The 16,988-nt window shown below is 40.1% G+C and overlaps 1 protein-coding gene across 2 annotated transcripts; it reads right to left on the reverse strand.

Moving 5' to 3' along the window:
• Positions 1–104: 104 nt before the first annotated feature.
• Positions 105–16,985, reverse strand: STOM (stomatin). Of its 2 annotated transcripts, none has more exons than XM_075519938.1 (7): positions 16,841–16,985; positions 9,674–9,777; positions 8,663–8,735; positions 7,701–7,783; positions 4,626–4,829; positions 3,984–4,118; positions 105–2,094 (listed from the first exon to the last, which is right to left on the reverse strand). In XM_075519938.1, the coding sequence occupies exons 1-7, from the start codon at positions 16,887–16,889 to the stop codon at positions 1,900–1,902; spliced, it is 843 nt and encodes a 280-aa protein (XP_075376053.1). In that variant the 5' UTR covers positions 16,890–16,985; the 3' UTR covers positions 105–1,899. The 2 variants fall into 2 exon arrangements, with proteins under 2 accessions (XP_075376053.1, XP_075376052.1); XM_075519937.1 differs by having other exon boundaries at positions 16,832–16,972.
• Between the last annotated feature and the right edge of the window lie 3 nt (positions 16,986–16,988).

The following is a 16,988-nucleotide window of genomic DNA, read 5'->3' on the forward strand; positions in this document are numbered from 1 at the left end:
AATGGTTTTTGGGGTTGTTTTGCTTTCCCCTCATCAGAATTATTGGCATTTAAGACCCTGATAAATTAACAGTATTCTACTTTTTCCAGAAAGTCACTCATGAGTAAACAGCATGTTTTTTTATTCAGGCTGAGAGCAAAAAGCATGCTCTTGGTGTCAACAAGAATTCACAGGGGTGGCCACCTACGGCAGCAACAGCGGGAGTTACCAATTCACTCATCTTCCCTGAGGATTAACCTCGAGCTGTGCAGTTACTCTCTTTCCCACTTCAAGTGCGTGAGCACAGTAATGCTAATTATTACATCTTTGTTAACCGTATTTCTCCCCCAGCCCCAGCAAAAAGTCAAGTTCAGCTTACATTAACGGAAGAAATGACAAAGACGTGCAGACAGGTATATGGCTTTTATGATGCAGAGGGAAAAAAAAAGCTCACAGCAAACAGGTAGAAGAGAAACAGCACCAACTGGCTCAAGCCCTTACTTTCTCAACAGTGACAAAGGCACAGCGTATCAAGGCACAGTTAAACAGCCCTTACCCTAAAATACCTGTCAATGCAGAACGATCGTAGCAGAAGGGTGATAAAAAACAAGTTAGGAACTTTATGCTGGCCGGCGTGAGAAGGGCACTTATATCATCGATCTTGGCTTTTCATTTTCATTGCCACCTCCCAATAATTAAAGACCAGATGAATAATTAGAATAGTAGGATAATTAAAGACCAAACTCAGTGGTGGTGGCAGCCTAAAGAGCCTCCCCGCCCATGCAGGCTCTAATTCTTCTCATTTTAATCTGTAATTACATCTGCTGAACAGGTACAAAATATGAATACAGTTTAGCAGACTTACAGCTCAAGACTACATGAACTGAAGATTACATGGTTTTGGTATTAAGTATAAGCCCTTAGTGTCACAACAAATACTACAGGTCTGCTCAGAAGCAGCATCAACAGGTAAAGCACTAATTTGTTAGAACAGATACATAAATGATACAGCATCTTCTGTTGAAGATCACCACCCCCCGCTAATCACAGAGACCTTACTTCCTAGAGAAGCAGGTTTTACACCTGGATAAAATGCAGGAGTCGGTACTTTGGCTTTTTAAAATCATTTTTAAGAGAGACAGATAAAGGCAGACCCAACAACTTTTCAGTGCTCTAAAGAAGCACGAGTCTATACAGGCACACCACCGTAACAACAGAACAGCCCATCGGTGACTGCAAGCATATTGTATCCATAACTACAGCATGTTTATGCCATTTCTGCGTGGCAGAACAGACATGGAAAGTTCCACTTCAGCAACACTGGCTAACAACTGTTTCTCATGAATGGGGGACTATTTTAGGGAATATGAGCCCGATTTTCAGAAGTACCCAGTATAGTATTCTCACTCCTATATCATCTTGCATTACTTTCCCTCGTGTAAGCTAGAGAACCGATCCACATGACAGCCATCAGATGACTTCATCGCATACAGCTACACTCCAAGAGAATACAGCTAGGGCTGTTCCGTTTCTCTTGCAGGGCTACAGACCCATTTATTAAAAGGAATACTTCTCTTTCCAAATGTTGGATCATCTCATCTTCACCACACGTGCTTTTATATACTATTTGAAAGTGGGAGGTTATAGATTAAAGGTGTCCCATCCAGGATAGCAAGGATACGTGCTTATTTAAGATATCTGCTTGTACTCATTTTAAGATTTTCAATTTAAAATAATTTTGATTGTCCATATTCACAAACATTACATAAAATTTTATAACACATTTAGTAAAACAAAAGAGGTTCCTCAGCAAATCCACTTTGTTAACACCACCATAAGCTACAATACACAGGGAATTCAGCGTTGCAAACATTTGCTGCAGCAAAAACACCCACCCCAAACTCTCTCCTCCCACCCTACCTAGCGATTTGCACCTATGATGCCCTGCAGCATATTTATGGGCAATGGGAAGACAATGGTGGAGTTCTTTTCCGCAGCAATGGTGGTCAAGGTCTGCAAATAACGGAGCTGAAGAGCAGCAGGGGACTCCGTAATAACCATGGACGCCTCTTTCAGGGCCCTGGAAGCATTCATCTCACCCTCAGCTGCAATTACCTGGGGAAGCAAAATGGATAAAATGGAATTCATTCCGGCACAGTAATAAACTAGAAATCTGTAGGATGACTTCAGCCTTAAGTCATATACCAAAAAGACACTGCTCATAGCTTTGATCAAGTGACTTCCCCTTACCATGTTCTTTCACCAGTTCTGCCTTTTCTCTCGCTCAGACATAAGCTAATCCTGCCTGCTTTCAAGGCCCTGCGGGCCCGTTTTCCTCCCGTTCCATATCAAGATGCCAGATCACAAAAGCTGGCACCATGTCTTGAAAATGCAATGGGTGCATTTGTTCTATTTTCAGAAACTTCTTCTGTGCTTCTTTTGGCACTGCCTCTCAAAACCAGAACGTACTCCCCGTGTATCTGAAAATACCTTTTATTTAAAGCTGTATTTTTTTGTCTCTACAAGGGCTTGACAGGTGAATGGCATGTTTCTTTACTGGGAAAATACCTTTTTATTCCTTCATTAGGGATAGATTTGTGGTCATGCATTTCTTTACAAGTAGGACCCTTCTGCATTGGGACAATACAAATATTTTCTGAGTGTTTGTAAAGGACAGCTGGATCGGAGGATGGCACTGTTTTAACAGGTAAGTTACTGGTGAGGCAATTTACATGTGTGTCAGCACAGGCAAGTGCATATTTCCCCTACAGAATTCTATTGCAAGGGCATAATATTCTTTTAAATATCAGAATAAATAATAATAAAAAAATAATCACAAAGTAATTAAGCTTCAAAACAAATATGTAGAACTTAATACTCGGAGCACTAATGTAGGCTTAAAGATCTTTTCCTAGGTGCCCCACCAACTTCACATTTAATAACTGCTAGCCCCCTGATGAAATTCAGTTTAGCATTTATTTCCCATGAAAACAAAACCCAAATTTTTTAATTAGAAACTAAAGATAGGTTAAAGTTAATGAAACTCCTAATTAATGGCGGATATGAAAATCAGTCATATGTATGTACATAAAAATCACCCGCACGTGCTTATGTGAGATGAACATCATAAGATTAGATGTAACTTTCATGGCATCAGATGAACTCCAGTAAACCTCCCTTTGCCAAGACAAGTTTTTAGTATTTAGAATGCAAGTTCCATTTTTGGGGGCAGGCAGCTTGACAGACCACTAATACCTATCAGAAACCCTCACCTATCTGCTTAGTCTACCAAAAAAAACTTTTTTTGGACAGCTAGGGTTTTTTTTTTTGTTTGTTTGTTTTAAAAACAGACTCTACAGCTGCATCTGTGGAGGTCAAAGTAAGTTTTCAAGACAGGATTAACAAACGACCAGAGGACACACACTGTGGGGCACAGAACACTAAGGGAGAAAGCTAACTTGCCTAGTCCTAGAAAAGGACAGCTCTAACTGCCCCTGAGGATTTTTACTCCAAACTTCAATATTTAGTATCACCTTCTCCCACATCAGAAGGGAATAAGATGTTACGACCAAACTGATCACTGGTCAGCTTAACGGTAACAAAACTAAGTATTAAACCTGTTTTATTTCTCATATGAAGTAACAAACAGAAAACAAAGGACTTGCCTAAAATCAGGGCTAGTCAGGAAAAAGCTGGAAGTAAGTTTGGCTTCTAATTCACTGCAGGCTCCAGCTAACAACCTCAAAATTGTTCTGTTTATCATTTGTTCTTAGAGTGTGGTAAAAAATTGAGATCCTGTGTTTCTGAAGGAAATCTCACCTGCATGATCTAGGATGAAGCAGAGCAAGCGCCCAGACACAAATCCACAAACCCCCTGCCCTGCACTCCTAATTGCTACAACACAATCTGGCTGAGAATCTTCATCCTCTATATCACTCCATTGAATTATTCATGACGGAGAAAACAAACAAACAAACCAACCCAAACCCACACGTTGATATTACCTTAGCTCTCGCCTCCCGGGCAGCTTCTGCTTCTGCAGCCATTGCTCTCTGCAGCTGGACAGGTAATTTCACATCCTTGATCTCCACACGTTCCACCTTAATGCCCCAATCATCTGTTGCCTCATCAAGGGTGGCCTATATAAGGCAGGACAATTAAGTTAAGCCATCTACCTGGCTGCAAACAAATGTCCAAATCTGAAGAATGACCAATAAACCAAATGAATTATCTCACAATTCTTGGACTTCAAGGGCTTTAGTATTTATATTATGATTTGATAATTATAAAAGCATAACTGTTGTAAACTAACAAAAACACCCCAGAGCTTGATTAATATATGGAAGGAATTCTGTGGCATAATTTCCTTCAACAGCGGAGTACTGACATAACGGTCCAGGGAAGCCCTCCTCTCCTGTACCCCTCGTTCCCACTTGCTAGCCCCACTGGTCCATTATTGCTTTAGTCACACATTTTTATTATACGGAATGCCATCCCAATAGCTCTTGATAGGGTTTTGTCTAAAGCTCCAAATCACAATTTGGGTTATCCCTTAGAAGGTAAAATAAATCCTGACCTGTATGTTATCCATGGGATTGCTACTTAACTGATTGTTTGATGGATTGCTTAGGTAAAGCTGTTCATACCTGCATGCTGTGTGCAATTTCTTCACGATCAGAGAGAATCTGAGAAAGGTTTTTGGTCCCCAGAACATTCCTCAAAGTAGTCTGTGCTAGAAGACGGGTGGCTGAGTCAGCATTTGTGATATTTGCTACAGCAAGGGTGGCATTCTGAACTCTGTAATAAACCACTCCGTCTACATTAACTGTCACAGAGTCCTTGGTCAAGATCTAAAAAGCAATGGGGAAAGCATATAATAATTAAGCATATATTTATTGAATATGACAATTACATATTTGTTTTACTAGACAAACTCCTAGTTTTTCCAGGGTAAAGCAACCGTCTTGAAAACAAAAGGTCTTATACACATATGCTGCACGTCAACATGTCTATGTACAGATGCACAAACCTTCCAGTATAGCTCTGCAAAGCTAAGACTAAATATGGGATTAGAACACTTCTCATTGAAAAACAGATTCCGTTAGCTTTGCCATTATGTTATTTCTAACTCACTTCTTCAAATTCACAGAGACACCTGCAATTCATACAAGTGACAGGAAAAAAAAAAAAGAGAAACAATGTACACCATGTATTCTGGTATGCTTTTTCACCTGGGAAACTTTAACCTGTCATTCTGAAACTAGCAACGTATCATAACCAGGTAGGTCCCCCCGCTATATTTCAGTGAGGCTTATTAGAACAGATGCGTAAGATGCAGGCTGACTGTACCTGTATGCAAGGCTGACTGTACTCTTGTATGCAAGCGGTATGCATAATGAAGGACCAAGGTAACAGAAAAGGCTCCAAGAACACTAGCACGCAAAGTTATTTTGTTTAAATGCAGAGATGGGGATATGGGACCACTATGCTCAAAATGGGTTAAAGCACTCTGGTTAAGAGCACACACTGGAAACATTTGTGAGCGAGGCTCATGTGATGTTTCTGTACAGAGAAAAAAGGCTAATAATAAGTATCATTGCAAATATAGGACACATTAGATTTTTACTTGCATTTAACTTCAGTCACAAGACTATTGATTTAGCAAGACATAACTCTGCAGGTGTGTCAGTTTATAAAACAAGGGCAAAACAGGCAACCTATTTAAAAAGCGGTGAGGGAAGAGGGAGCGTACTTCAGCTGCACTTTCAAAGAAACATCACAAATGAGAGTTTCCTGTACTGCAGGTGTGACTAGCTGAAGGCAGTTCTCAATTACTGCTTATTCCACAACATAGGAATGGCCAACGCTACAGACTCGGGCACAGCAATGGCTGTGTAAGTTACTTCATAGAATTGCAGAAGCTTTGTAAAAAAGGATATCCGCATGTAACGAAGCTTAGAGAAACGGCGAGCCATGCCCACGAGGGCTTTTACGAAAGACCGGCAGGTTTCACTGAAGTGTGTCTAGCTACCTACAAAATTGGTTTTGCCTGTCCCAATGCCCTGATGTATTTCAGCTGCATGGGTGTCAGCCTCACTTCAACATTTAATTAGATTATTATCTAGCAGTTCATGGTCCTTCTTGGAGGTACTTCTGAGTGAAATGCCACCTTGTACTACTAAATGAGTATGTGGTGATTTCTAGACAAGTTGCAGAGGAAATCCAATTTGTGAACATCCTCAGAGCTAGATTCAAGTGATTTACAGAATTTAACACCTGTATGTTAAAAGATGTACTTGCAAAGGTAAAGACAGATATTCTTGAAGGTTTAGAAGAGGGTACACCAGAAAGAAGCAGTAATATTAATTATATTTTAAAGTTAAGTTAAAAAGAGACTGAAATATGCTGCACGACCATGACAAGAGGTGTCCTAATTCCATATTAGACAATTACTATTATGTTGTTTGACAAGAGAGGGGGACGTGTGAGCTACTTAACCTTCAAGACTTACCTGCTCTGTCCTTCCCCAAACTACATATTTTAGCCAGCTTTTCATAATAGCGTAAGATAAACAAAGAATGAGTAGCACGCACAGAAATCATGTTGAACAAATAAAAATATATTTCTGCTTTTACCTACGGAACACAAACAAACCTACATCCATAAGCATAATTTAATCAAATCAGAAAAAAACCTGTAGAACTGATGGCTGCACTAATGACACATCACCAGCTGCAAGCCCATTTTGCCTGCCAGTGATTAGGTTTCTACCAATTACCCTTCAGAGTGTACCACGACAGTTGCCATTTGTCTAAATCTGCACCTAATGATGAGCAATAAACCAACTAGCAAATATGACAGGAAACAGATGTACCAGACAGGTTGTGTCAAGCATCTCTGTCTTGCAAAATACACCAGATACATGAGGGATACAGTTATAATCATCAACATACAATTGTTCACGAACTTATTTTTAGAGGGCTAGCTGTTTTTTATTCTTTTGTTATCCACTGAGTTGGCATCAATTAGTTGTTATCCATTGAGTTGTTATCCATTGAGTTCAGCTAGCTTAGTGCTGTGGAGAGATTTGGCTAAAAAAATCAAGATGTCCAAGGAAAAACAGACTAGAAATAAAAGTAATGTTTTTGGTCTTTAGGACCTTCAAACTGAAAGACATCAGGTGACATTAGGAGCGGTACACCTTCATAATGTTCCTGTGCATAGCAGGACACAGAAGCAACATGTACACAAAACCCACGTAAGGGAGTGGAGTTGCCATTACCCTGAGTTGCTATTAACAGCATTTGATGTCTATGATAATTTCATCCCATTATTTTAGCTAGTTTATACATCTAGATAAATTGGTATAGGAAAGGTCACTGCTGCTTCTGGAAATCTTTCAGATTTCACAGAAACAATTAGAGACTGTTACACGAAGTCCAGCAGTCTTCATTCCAAACTGCTCCCATTCTAGGTCTTAGGCAGTATTAAGTTACCTTGTTTGGTCCTTACAGGACAGCATAATTTGTTTGCATTCAGTGATCTTCTCTTATTGAATGATATTACTAAAGGATATATGTATTCCTCACAATACATTGAACCTGCACAAGAAATCTACATTAAAACTACACGCTACCCAATACTGAGAGGGGAAAAGGAAAAAGAAAGTGCAAAAAATTCTGCAAATGCTTTAGCAGATACAAAGGCAAGTGCAAACTCACCTCTTGGGGAGGAATATCAAAAGAGATGGTCCTCATATCAACTTTGATGAAGCTGTCTGTGCAGGGCAGGACAAAAAACAAACCTGTACCAAGAAATCCATTCAAGAAGATGTGAGAATGGGTCATTAAAACAGATGAAACCTGCTACAGAAATAAGCTTAAATCCAGCCATTGCAGCTGTACAGCCCCCTCCGTAACAAGCTCAGCAGCATGTTCGTTAGTGGCTTTCAAACCAGGATAAGATTTTCAAAAAATCATGCTGAGAAACTTCACTTTATTCAGGACTAACTTATTTAATAGAGATCTTTAACATTTGGGAAAAAAACCCAGAATTGTTAACAGCTACTTTTGAAAATTTGTCCCAGTTACTTGTGGGGCCTAATTCTGGCAAGCAGAAACTATCAACCTCCTTTTGTTCTGGTGGATCACTGTAATTCCGCAACTTTACAGCAATGTGGAAGTATTGCAAAATCTGGATGAAAACAAAGAGAGAAGCTATTGCCCCCTTCTGTCACTTTGAGCAGCAGGAGCAACAGCTGAAAATAACATTCTTTCAGATCTCATCAGAATTTCTAATACACACAGGAAACTTTTCAAAACTATCAAATAATTTAATTGCTTCTATTTCTTTTGAAGAACATCGAGGCTTTCAGACTGTTTGGGTTTTAACTGACATACTAAACTTCTTTTTTTAAAATGGCACATTTGATGCCATTACTGCTCTCTTCGCATTCTGTGCTTTTGATTCTACTTGAAGACCATGCATTAACTAAGGAGATCTGGGTAAGGCTCACAGATAATTAGTGTACTGTCTTCTCCATATAAAGCAACATATCCTCTTACTGGAAGTTACAAAATTCTTGAGAAATCCATTCGCCAGTCTAATGCAACGTCTCTAGACAGCTATTATTTTGCCGATTACTTAATTAGAACAAATATTAAGAGTGCTCTCCACGACATACCCGGTCCCTTTGCTCCCCCTTTTAAGATGCGTCCAAGTCTGAATATGATGGCTCGTTCGTATTCGTTTATAATCTGTAATAAATAGTTGGAGGTCACGCAAGGGTTTCCAGAAGCCATGTGATGGATTCCAAACTATGTGTACACTAGTCTAAGACACTATGTATACACTAGTCTAAGACTAGTCTAGTCTAAGTCTTAAACGTAACATACATTACATTTCATTTCTATACTGGCTGCTTTTGAGAATTTTAGCCTAAACGTTATTGTCAAAAAGCAAACAGCAAGAGGAACAATGAGAACAATATTCCACAAGAAACATTCTTCAGACTGCGGCACCATCTATCAACAGCAGAAGCAACAGCATGTCATCTGGGCAGGACCAAGCACTAGAAGAAGCCCTCAGGAATATCCTGGCAACAAAAAAAACAAAGTGCAGCGTACGTGACCCAGCAGAGATCTTTCCAGCTCTAATCCTGATGCAGTATATTAGCCAAAACAAAGCAGGAGTTATTTCCTCCGGTCTGGAAACCGAAAACATCAAGCTCAAAGCGATCACAGATGACACATTCTCTAAGAATCTGTCACATACAGCCACATACTTACATATTTCTATTTACATACTTCATATTTACACACATACATATATAGGGAGACATCTCCTTAAAAAAAAATAAAAAATTAAAATATCCGTCTTCCAAGAGTAATTAGGCATTCTTGCAATTATTCGGATCTTCCAAACTAGCTTATATACTAATGACAACTGGGTAGATGTAGAAAAGATGTCAATGCAAAAATCGTTTTGTCTAAATTCTGTAATCACACTTTTCTTTTTTGTTTGAAGATTAATGCACTGAAATGTTGGAGTCTGCTTTATACTCTCTGTTATCGTTCAGGAAAGAACAGTTAATTTGTGTTAAAAACAAATAAATAAAATAGAGAACAATAATAACCACTAGGAAGCATCTGCATTGCTTAAAGTTTTAATCCAATTTAGCAGTGAACAATTTTACCTTTATGCACATCCAGATTGATATAGGAAACGTAATAACAGTGAAAAAAAGTGAAGTGATCACCAGGATCCATCCACACAAACCAAGGCCAGTATCGGAGTCATCTGCAAGAAAAGAGCAGAAATTTTCAGATTTTTAAAACCAAGAGTGCCTGTTAAAGAAAGTGCCTACAATTGGATATTTATGTTGAATATTCCTTGAGATAAGCCACTGTTAGCACTACTCCTCTGGCCAAACTCGTTAGGTTTAGATCAGAAGTCAAATTCAAAGCCAAATTCTGCTTTCATTTTCACTAGGGTCTAGAAGTTGAACAAGACAGCCGAGGGCAGAATGCGGTCCCAGTAACATTTATGCAGAATGAAGTATGCTAACATTTAAGTATAGACTCTGAGCTGCCTCCCTCTTCCCCAGTCTTCTCCAGCAGGATGACCAGTAGGCAGCAGTAAAAATCCTCTTCTTTTATTGTCTAAGGAAGTCAGAGCAACACTTGCTCAATGAGTGAAATGCAAATACCCCATGGCCTATCCACTCTCGTGACAGGACATTCAGAATTTGGTTTATGTTCCAGCTGTCATAGGTGTAGATCTAAGAAAACCACCATTCTCAGAACTATTGTATCTGGGAAGTAGGATAAGGTGCAGTACAAGATTAGCTGGACATGAAATAAAGTCTCTATAAAGCATTTCTTGGCCAAAGACTCCTTATGCTTAGAAAACAAACATGATAGTTCTCTGTCATGAAACGACACCAACTGCAGGTATTTCCAGAATCAGCAAATAACAAGAGCTAGTGGTTTCAAATACTACACAGCAAAAAAAGGCAATGCACCATGACAAAATGCAGACGTGCTGGGAAGCATTCATAAAGCTACAGGAAGCTTCTTACCCTGCCAGCTAAGACTCCTAACAGGCTGCCAGGAGCCCGTTGCCAAGCGGGGATAACCCAGGGTGAAACCAAGCACTCACAACCATCACATTCCTGCTGTGGAGGTACTGAAATTCATCCTTCTCGCTCCATCCTTTAAAAAGCCAAAAGTACGAAATGCCAAGGAGCACCCCCAAAGCTTAGAAAAACACAATTCTCACATTTAGATGAAAGAATGTTGCTTCAGGACCACACTTCCTGATTTTGCTGAACTGTAAATACCCCCTTACAGTACTGCAAATACGCAAACGTTATCCTACCTTGATCAATGCCACAAACACTTAAAGGACTGGAGTCTTGTTATCGAATGGACTGCATTCACCAGCTTTCTTAAAAAGAAACTGCATTGAAGAATCTAGAAGTTTTAGTTTAGTTCTACCTGGAATTATCTAATGAATTGTTTTCTGTATTCACCAAACACAACTACAATTCAATTTGTACAACAAAACTGGCCAGTTATAAGAAGTAAGTCTCCGAGTCTCCACCCTAACAGTTATTTTAAGTAGAACCTATTTTGTTATAAAGCAAAATCTTGATTCTGAAAAATATCCATTGATTTTAACAACTGCAGATACAGGAGTAAGCATTTTATTGTGTCCACAACTGAGCTCAGCTTTAGCAGTGTATGCCTTGGATAAAGAGGGAAGTGAGACAGATCAGTCACGAGAGAACACTAACCTTGAAAGTGAGTAATAGCAAATAATAGTATATACTTCGCAAATTTAGATCTGCAACATTTGACTAAAGTCATAGAAGTCAGAAAAATAACTGGGAACCAATACTGAAGATTCCAGTCCTCTCTTCACTGATTGTGCATCTTGGAGCTACTCCTAGCCTTTCACGCAAGATGGAATATGGAGGTGGTGGAGAATAATAAGGTTTTGTCTCACATGGTATCTTGAACTTTATGAAGTTACTCAAAGCTTCTGAAGCCAGTTGGCTATCTTATCTATAATTTGATGCCTGTCACACGCCAGTGTAATAGCCCTCAATCAAGGACGTGTCATATCATGTGTCATTTTAAAGTTCCTCTACAGAAAGTTACCTAAAGATACTCCCTCACAGGTTATTACGTAGTGGAAATACCAGATTAAAGGAGTAATTTCCAGGTCTTCTGTGAAAGTCAAGGAAATGCATTACCTACACATACCGGTATTAAGCAGCTGTCAGCATTAAGCAACATCTGTAAAGTCATTAGTGAAGGGAACATTACCTTCCATTTAGCAACAAGGTATTAGTCAGCCTAAAACCATAAAAAGTATTCACAATCTACACTGATAGGGAGGAAAAGTCTCCTTCTCTCTTTTACTTAATAACTTTTATAAACCTAAAGGAGCTGAGGATCCTGCTTCAGTTCTACTCTACAGTTTAACATCAAGTTTTCACCACCAACCACCTGCCTGCTCTTACCAGAACTACAGCACGGAAAAAAAAAAAAAATCCATTTGCTTCCCTGTTGAACGTGAAGGTAGAAGTCACAACTCAAATAATGTAAAATTTCAAGACTGAGTAAGCGCACGCTTTATTTATCAACAGTGATCGTCCCATCATGTGGTATATTGCACAATACAAAAAGTGAGAGAGATGCCGTCACGTGAAAAACTATATGAAATACAAGAAACGTGATTGGCATCTGTGGAATGAGCTTTCTTATTGCAGTTTTTGAACATCTCCTTCATGGGACTTGGATAACTTCATCAATGGGCCATTCTTGCCAGATTTCTCAGTCAGGCTCGTTGATACTGGATTCTAAATAGCAGCTAGTTCAACAGCACGGAAATGAGACTGCCAGGTATAACACACAGCCTCGGATGCACCTCTCACAGACAATGCATATCCCTGCCCAGCCAACGTGCTGGAAAAAAAAAGATATTACACCACACTAAGTGCTGGCTACAGCAGACCACCTCCCAGCCCTCTTTCACCCATCACATATGTGCATCTTTTAACAGAGACAAAACATATCTGGTTTTGGCAGGCAGTGTCAAAGAACAGCTCAAAGAGATATTCTTTTCACTAAGTCCCCACAAAACAACTAGAGAACTACTGAAAACAGACTTTCAGCATACTTTGTGATCCAGAGGCAAAGCAAGAATAAAAAGCTTGTCTTTTATTTCTTAGCTACATCTGTAGCATTCAAGAGTAGCTAAAGAGAACTAGAGTAAGAAATAAGGAAAAATGGTTTTGTAGTAAGAGTTCTGCCTGGGAGCTCTAGAGAGCTGGGTTTGGCTTCTCCCTAAGCCAGACTCCTCATGTGACATTTCTGATACCATTATATAATGAAACTCAAAAAGGAAAAATGAAATTTACTCCTCCCAAAGAAAAAACAAAACAAAACAACAAAACCAAAACCTTGCTCATACAACAGATGCATGGTCATTAACAATAATCGCTGGGGATACATATTTAAATATTAATATACTGTAATGTATGCAGCTGCTTAAAAAGCAATGAGAAAAACAATGTCATGGCTTCAAAAAACAGACACCACCAAAAACGCAGACGATGTTTAAAACGTAGAGAGCACACTGCATTTTCTCCACTGCTATTGCTGTTGGGAGCTGTCCCTCATTTTAAAGGCGCTACTACTTGCAGAGACAAGGCCTAGAAAATGTAATCATGAAAGAAAAAGACAAACAGATGATCGTATTATAGCTGTTACTATTCATCACAGAACTGTCATTAATAATCAGTTAATCATGTTATTAATCAATTAATCAGGAATAATTTATATTAAGAAATAATATTCTTTAATGATGAAAACATCGACTCCCTTTCAACTATTCTCCGTTGGCCATGAAAAGATGCTCAAAGCCCCACTTATGCCAGAACAAGCCCGACTCCACCACCTCTAACCATTCCACTGGAATTTTCTTCTAAGTTAAAAACCAGACAAGTCCACAACTTGAATTTATAGCAGGCTGTTGGTGTGCAAATCAAGGCAACCAATAAAAAATGCAAACATTCTTGAGCAACTGTGCAACTGGAAGGCTTCGGCACTGTAGCACAATTGCTTCTTTAGCACTCCTGCTTAACTTTTCGTGTGACCTTTATTACTTTTAAAGACATATATATATTTAAAAAGAAAAATCCATTCATATTTCCTAGTTTATTTCCTTTCCTTGTAGGAAGACAATGTTCGTTTCATTATAAGACGGACCTCCACCCATCTTGTTCCTCCATCAACTCCGTCATCCTCTATGGCGCTGACTGCCGTACACACATGCAGCGATGTCAGATACGTGAAATGATCCAAAGTCATGACATTAACAGACAAAGAGAATCCCTTCAGGTCTGGACATCCAGCATTCACGTAATTTTCTGGACTAAACTAGACTAAAAAGAATGAGAAAATACACACCCTAGAACTCATTTAATTAACTAAAAGTCAAACTACTTACAAAACATGGGTGCTGCAGATTCACCCGAAGTTACCATTAACATTCAAAGTCCCTGTTCCAGAAACGGTACATTCTTTTAGATATGTACACATATTTTTTCCTTCCTTAAAAGGTTTTAAAGCTTCAAGTTTATTTCAAATAGAGTTTAGGGAATTGCAAAATATTATATCATTCCAAGGGATTAAACACAGAGATACCAGGTATCGGCTAGGCCTCTGATTAAAAGCGAAAACTGGCTTTAATCTCAAGCAATTCATAACTATCATCTTTTCTCTTAGAAACAGTGTTAAGGTTAGGATTTTTTGAGCAGATAGATATATGCAACTAGCTGCTGGAATAACATGCTAAAGGTAGCATATGTGGAACAAAACTAATTTTTTCCATAACAGCGAGAGATTTTAAATTTGCAAAGAAATTATCAATTTCAGTCTCAAAAAGTACATTTGAACTAGCCATATCAATACAGGAATATGAGCTATAAAAAAATAGCCTACAAATAAATCAGTTACTTGAAAATAAGTAGTATTAGTATTCTAATATTTTATTAAATACAAATGTTTAATAACCTCTCTCCACAACTTCAGCTATCACAAATAGCTATGATTTAAAAGCAACTATTGACCCAGAAGAGTTGCAAGGCTTAATTAAAAGTCAGTGGTGAAGCACTTCTCCATGCTGCAGATGTTGATGAGGCACCAACAGGCAGAAAGTCCATTTTTTAACTTGCAGTAACTCTAGACACTCAACTTTGGTTCTCTCTTGCTTGATTTTCTAAAGTGCTAAGCACTCTGTCATATACCCCTACAGCTTCAGTTCAAACTCTTGCGATATTCTCGCTCTTTTATTATAAAGATATTAAAAACTCACACCTGGAATTTAATCAGAGGAATCTTATTTGTGGACAGTCTTGCAATAGATTATGTACCTCTCTAAGAAATAAACCACAAGGAGAAAGAATATTAAAAAAAATTAATTGAATCAGCCATCGATCCCTTTAAGGCTGACTGGAACAGTTACCGTTACTTTAGCAAGAAATTGTCACTTGGATCATCAAACAGTATTAACAAAATATAATAAACACTTAGCCCTGGAGGCTGAGATGGAAGAGGGAAGTTCTCATTACCGCTTGAGGTGTGGCATACACTCCACTTGCAATTTATCTTCTTCTGCAAAGACTACACGATCTGGACAAGCACATCACTGTCAAATAGCAGAAGTGTGCAAGACTCCTAGCTACCATGAGAGGAAGGGACCTTCCCCCACAACTGTGCAAACCACCCACCAGATTTGCATACAGGAGATCAACCGGACTGAATACAAGGCAAGCGATACTAGGTAAGAGATCTCCACTTTCACGCTGCTCGGTCAAACGTGGGATACTCTGAGAATGACTGAAGAGTGTTATTCTACGACAGTTATTCAACTGTTTGCTAATCAGCAAACAATCAGGAATAATAAGGAATACGACTTTCAGTGAGAACTGAGTGTCTTTTCAGATGCTTCTCAAAGCATTTCACATGGGAAACAGCCCATTATTACATCTAATAACCAAAATTATGTCTAATGCCATTTACTCCGCAGATACTTTATTATGACAAAAATAAGCGGTAGCCAGCTTTAGCCTCCAAAACAACACATCACACAGTAACTACAGAAGAAACAAGCTCAGTAGCACGTAGAGGGAAAGGCTTGCCGAGTCCCAGACAAGGTTAGCATCAGGGTGAGCACTGTTAGGTATTAATAACTACATACTTACAGAATGAAATGTAGATCCTCTCCAAGGATACAAGAACTAGCATGTGCCATTAGGCATGGGGCCCAAATAGATCTACAGTTATTTATACAACAACTCAGATTACCTAACCAAAGCCCTCGTATATAAAGCGATCTTATAAATACACTTCCTTCTCCAGTTGCAACTAACAAAACCACAAAATAAATCATGACTTTTGTGTCGTCTGTTTCTGAACAACGCAGGTAACAGGAAAACCCTGCCGCTCCCAAGGACAGAAATGTTCGTTGTGTTATTTTAGTGCATCATCTCCAAAACTTCCCGACCCGGGTTACACTCACACCTACTAACTGAAAGGCCAAAACCCACTAGAATAACGATACCAAGAAGTAAAAATTAACTACAGCTTCATTGCCCCAGTCGAGGAAATATAATTGACTTTTATCACTTCCTCCAGTCACGCCTATCTAACGTTTTGCCCAAGTGAAAAGCACTAGCGGTGTTAACAACCAGTCCCCAAATTCTTTTTGTTCTCACGAGCTGGTGTAGGGCCTCAGAGATTACTTCTGATGACTCTGCTCTTAACTATTTGTTTAGCTTTCCCCTTAGGGACCCGAGTTACCGTACAGGAAAACAAAACACACAAAAAACCTCCCAAGTTACGCAATTAGGGCCAACTCTCAGCCGTGCTCTTCTACCTTCCCCTCCGCTATTTCTCAATAAGATGCGAAGCGGTTCTCAATGGATGTGAAGCGCTGTTGGGCAACACCACTTGCCGGGCCCCGTCCCGCCGCGGGCGGGCTCAGCGCCCCCGGTAGCCGGGGAAGCCGCGGAGGGGCCGGCGGGGCCCGGCCTGCGCCGGGGCCTCGGGGCGGGGGGGGCTCCGGGGGAGGCGGCGGCCCCCGCGGCGGGGCCCGCGGAGCTGCTGGGGGCTGAGGAAAGCGGGAGGCTGCCCAGAAGGCGAAGCGGAACCGCTCCTCAACCCTTCCGCGGGATTAACTTGGTGAAGGATCTGCAAACTTTCCTCAGCGACTAAATAAAATAATAGTTAAAACCGAAAGAGCAACCGGAGAGCCTGGGGACAGCCCCCCTCCCCGCTACCGTGGTTACCTTGCGCCCGCCGGGCCTTAGGCGCGATCCCCGCTTCGTGATCTGCCATGGCCGCTGCCGCCGTCCCCTCAGAGCTGCCTCCGCCGCGCCCCAGCTGCCCCCAGCCCCGCGCTCCCGCCCCGCCCCGCGGGGCGGCTGCCGCGAGGGT

Source organism: Mycteria americana, chromosome 17, assembly GCF_035582795.1.
Source record: "Mycteria americana isolate JAX WOST 10 ecotype Jacksonville Zoo and Gardens chromosome 17, USCA_MyAme_1.0, whole genome shotgun sequence".
NCBI lineage: Eukaryota > Metazoa > Chordata > Aves > Ciconiiformes > Ciconiidae > Mycteria > Mycteria americana.

What these genes read in the sequence shown, in the direction of transcription:
- STOM (XM_075519937.1), bottom strand. Translation starts at nt 16,889, where the DNA reads ATGGCAGATCACGAAGCGGGGATCGCGCCTAAGGCCCGGCGGGCGCAA. An exon ending in GCGGGCGCAAGGTAACCACG is followed by an intron (nt 9,778 to 16,831) that starts GTAGCGGGGAGG and finishes CTTTTCTTGCAG; the next exon opens with ATGACTCCGATACTGGCCTT. An exon ending in AGGGGGAGCAAAGGGACCGG is followed by an intron (nt 7,784 to 8,662) that starts GTATGTCGTGGA and finishes TTCTTGGTACAG; the next exon opens with GTTTGTTTTTTGTCCTGCCC.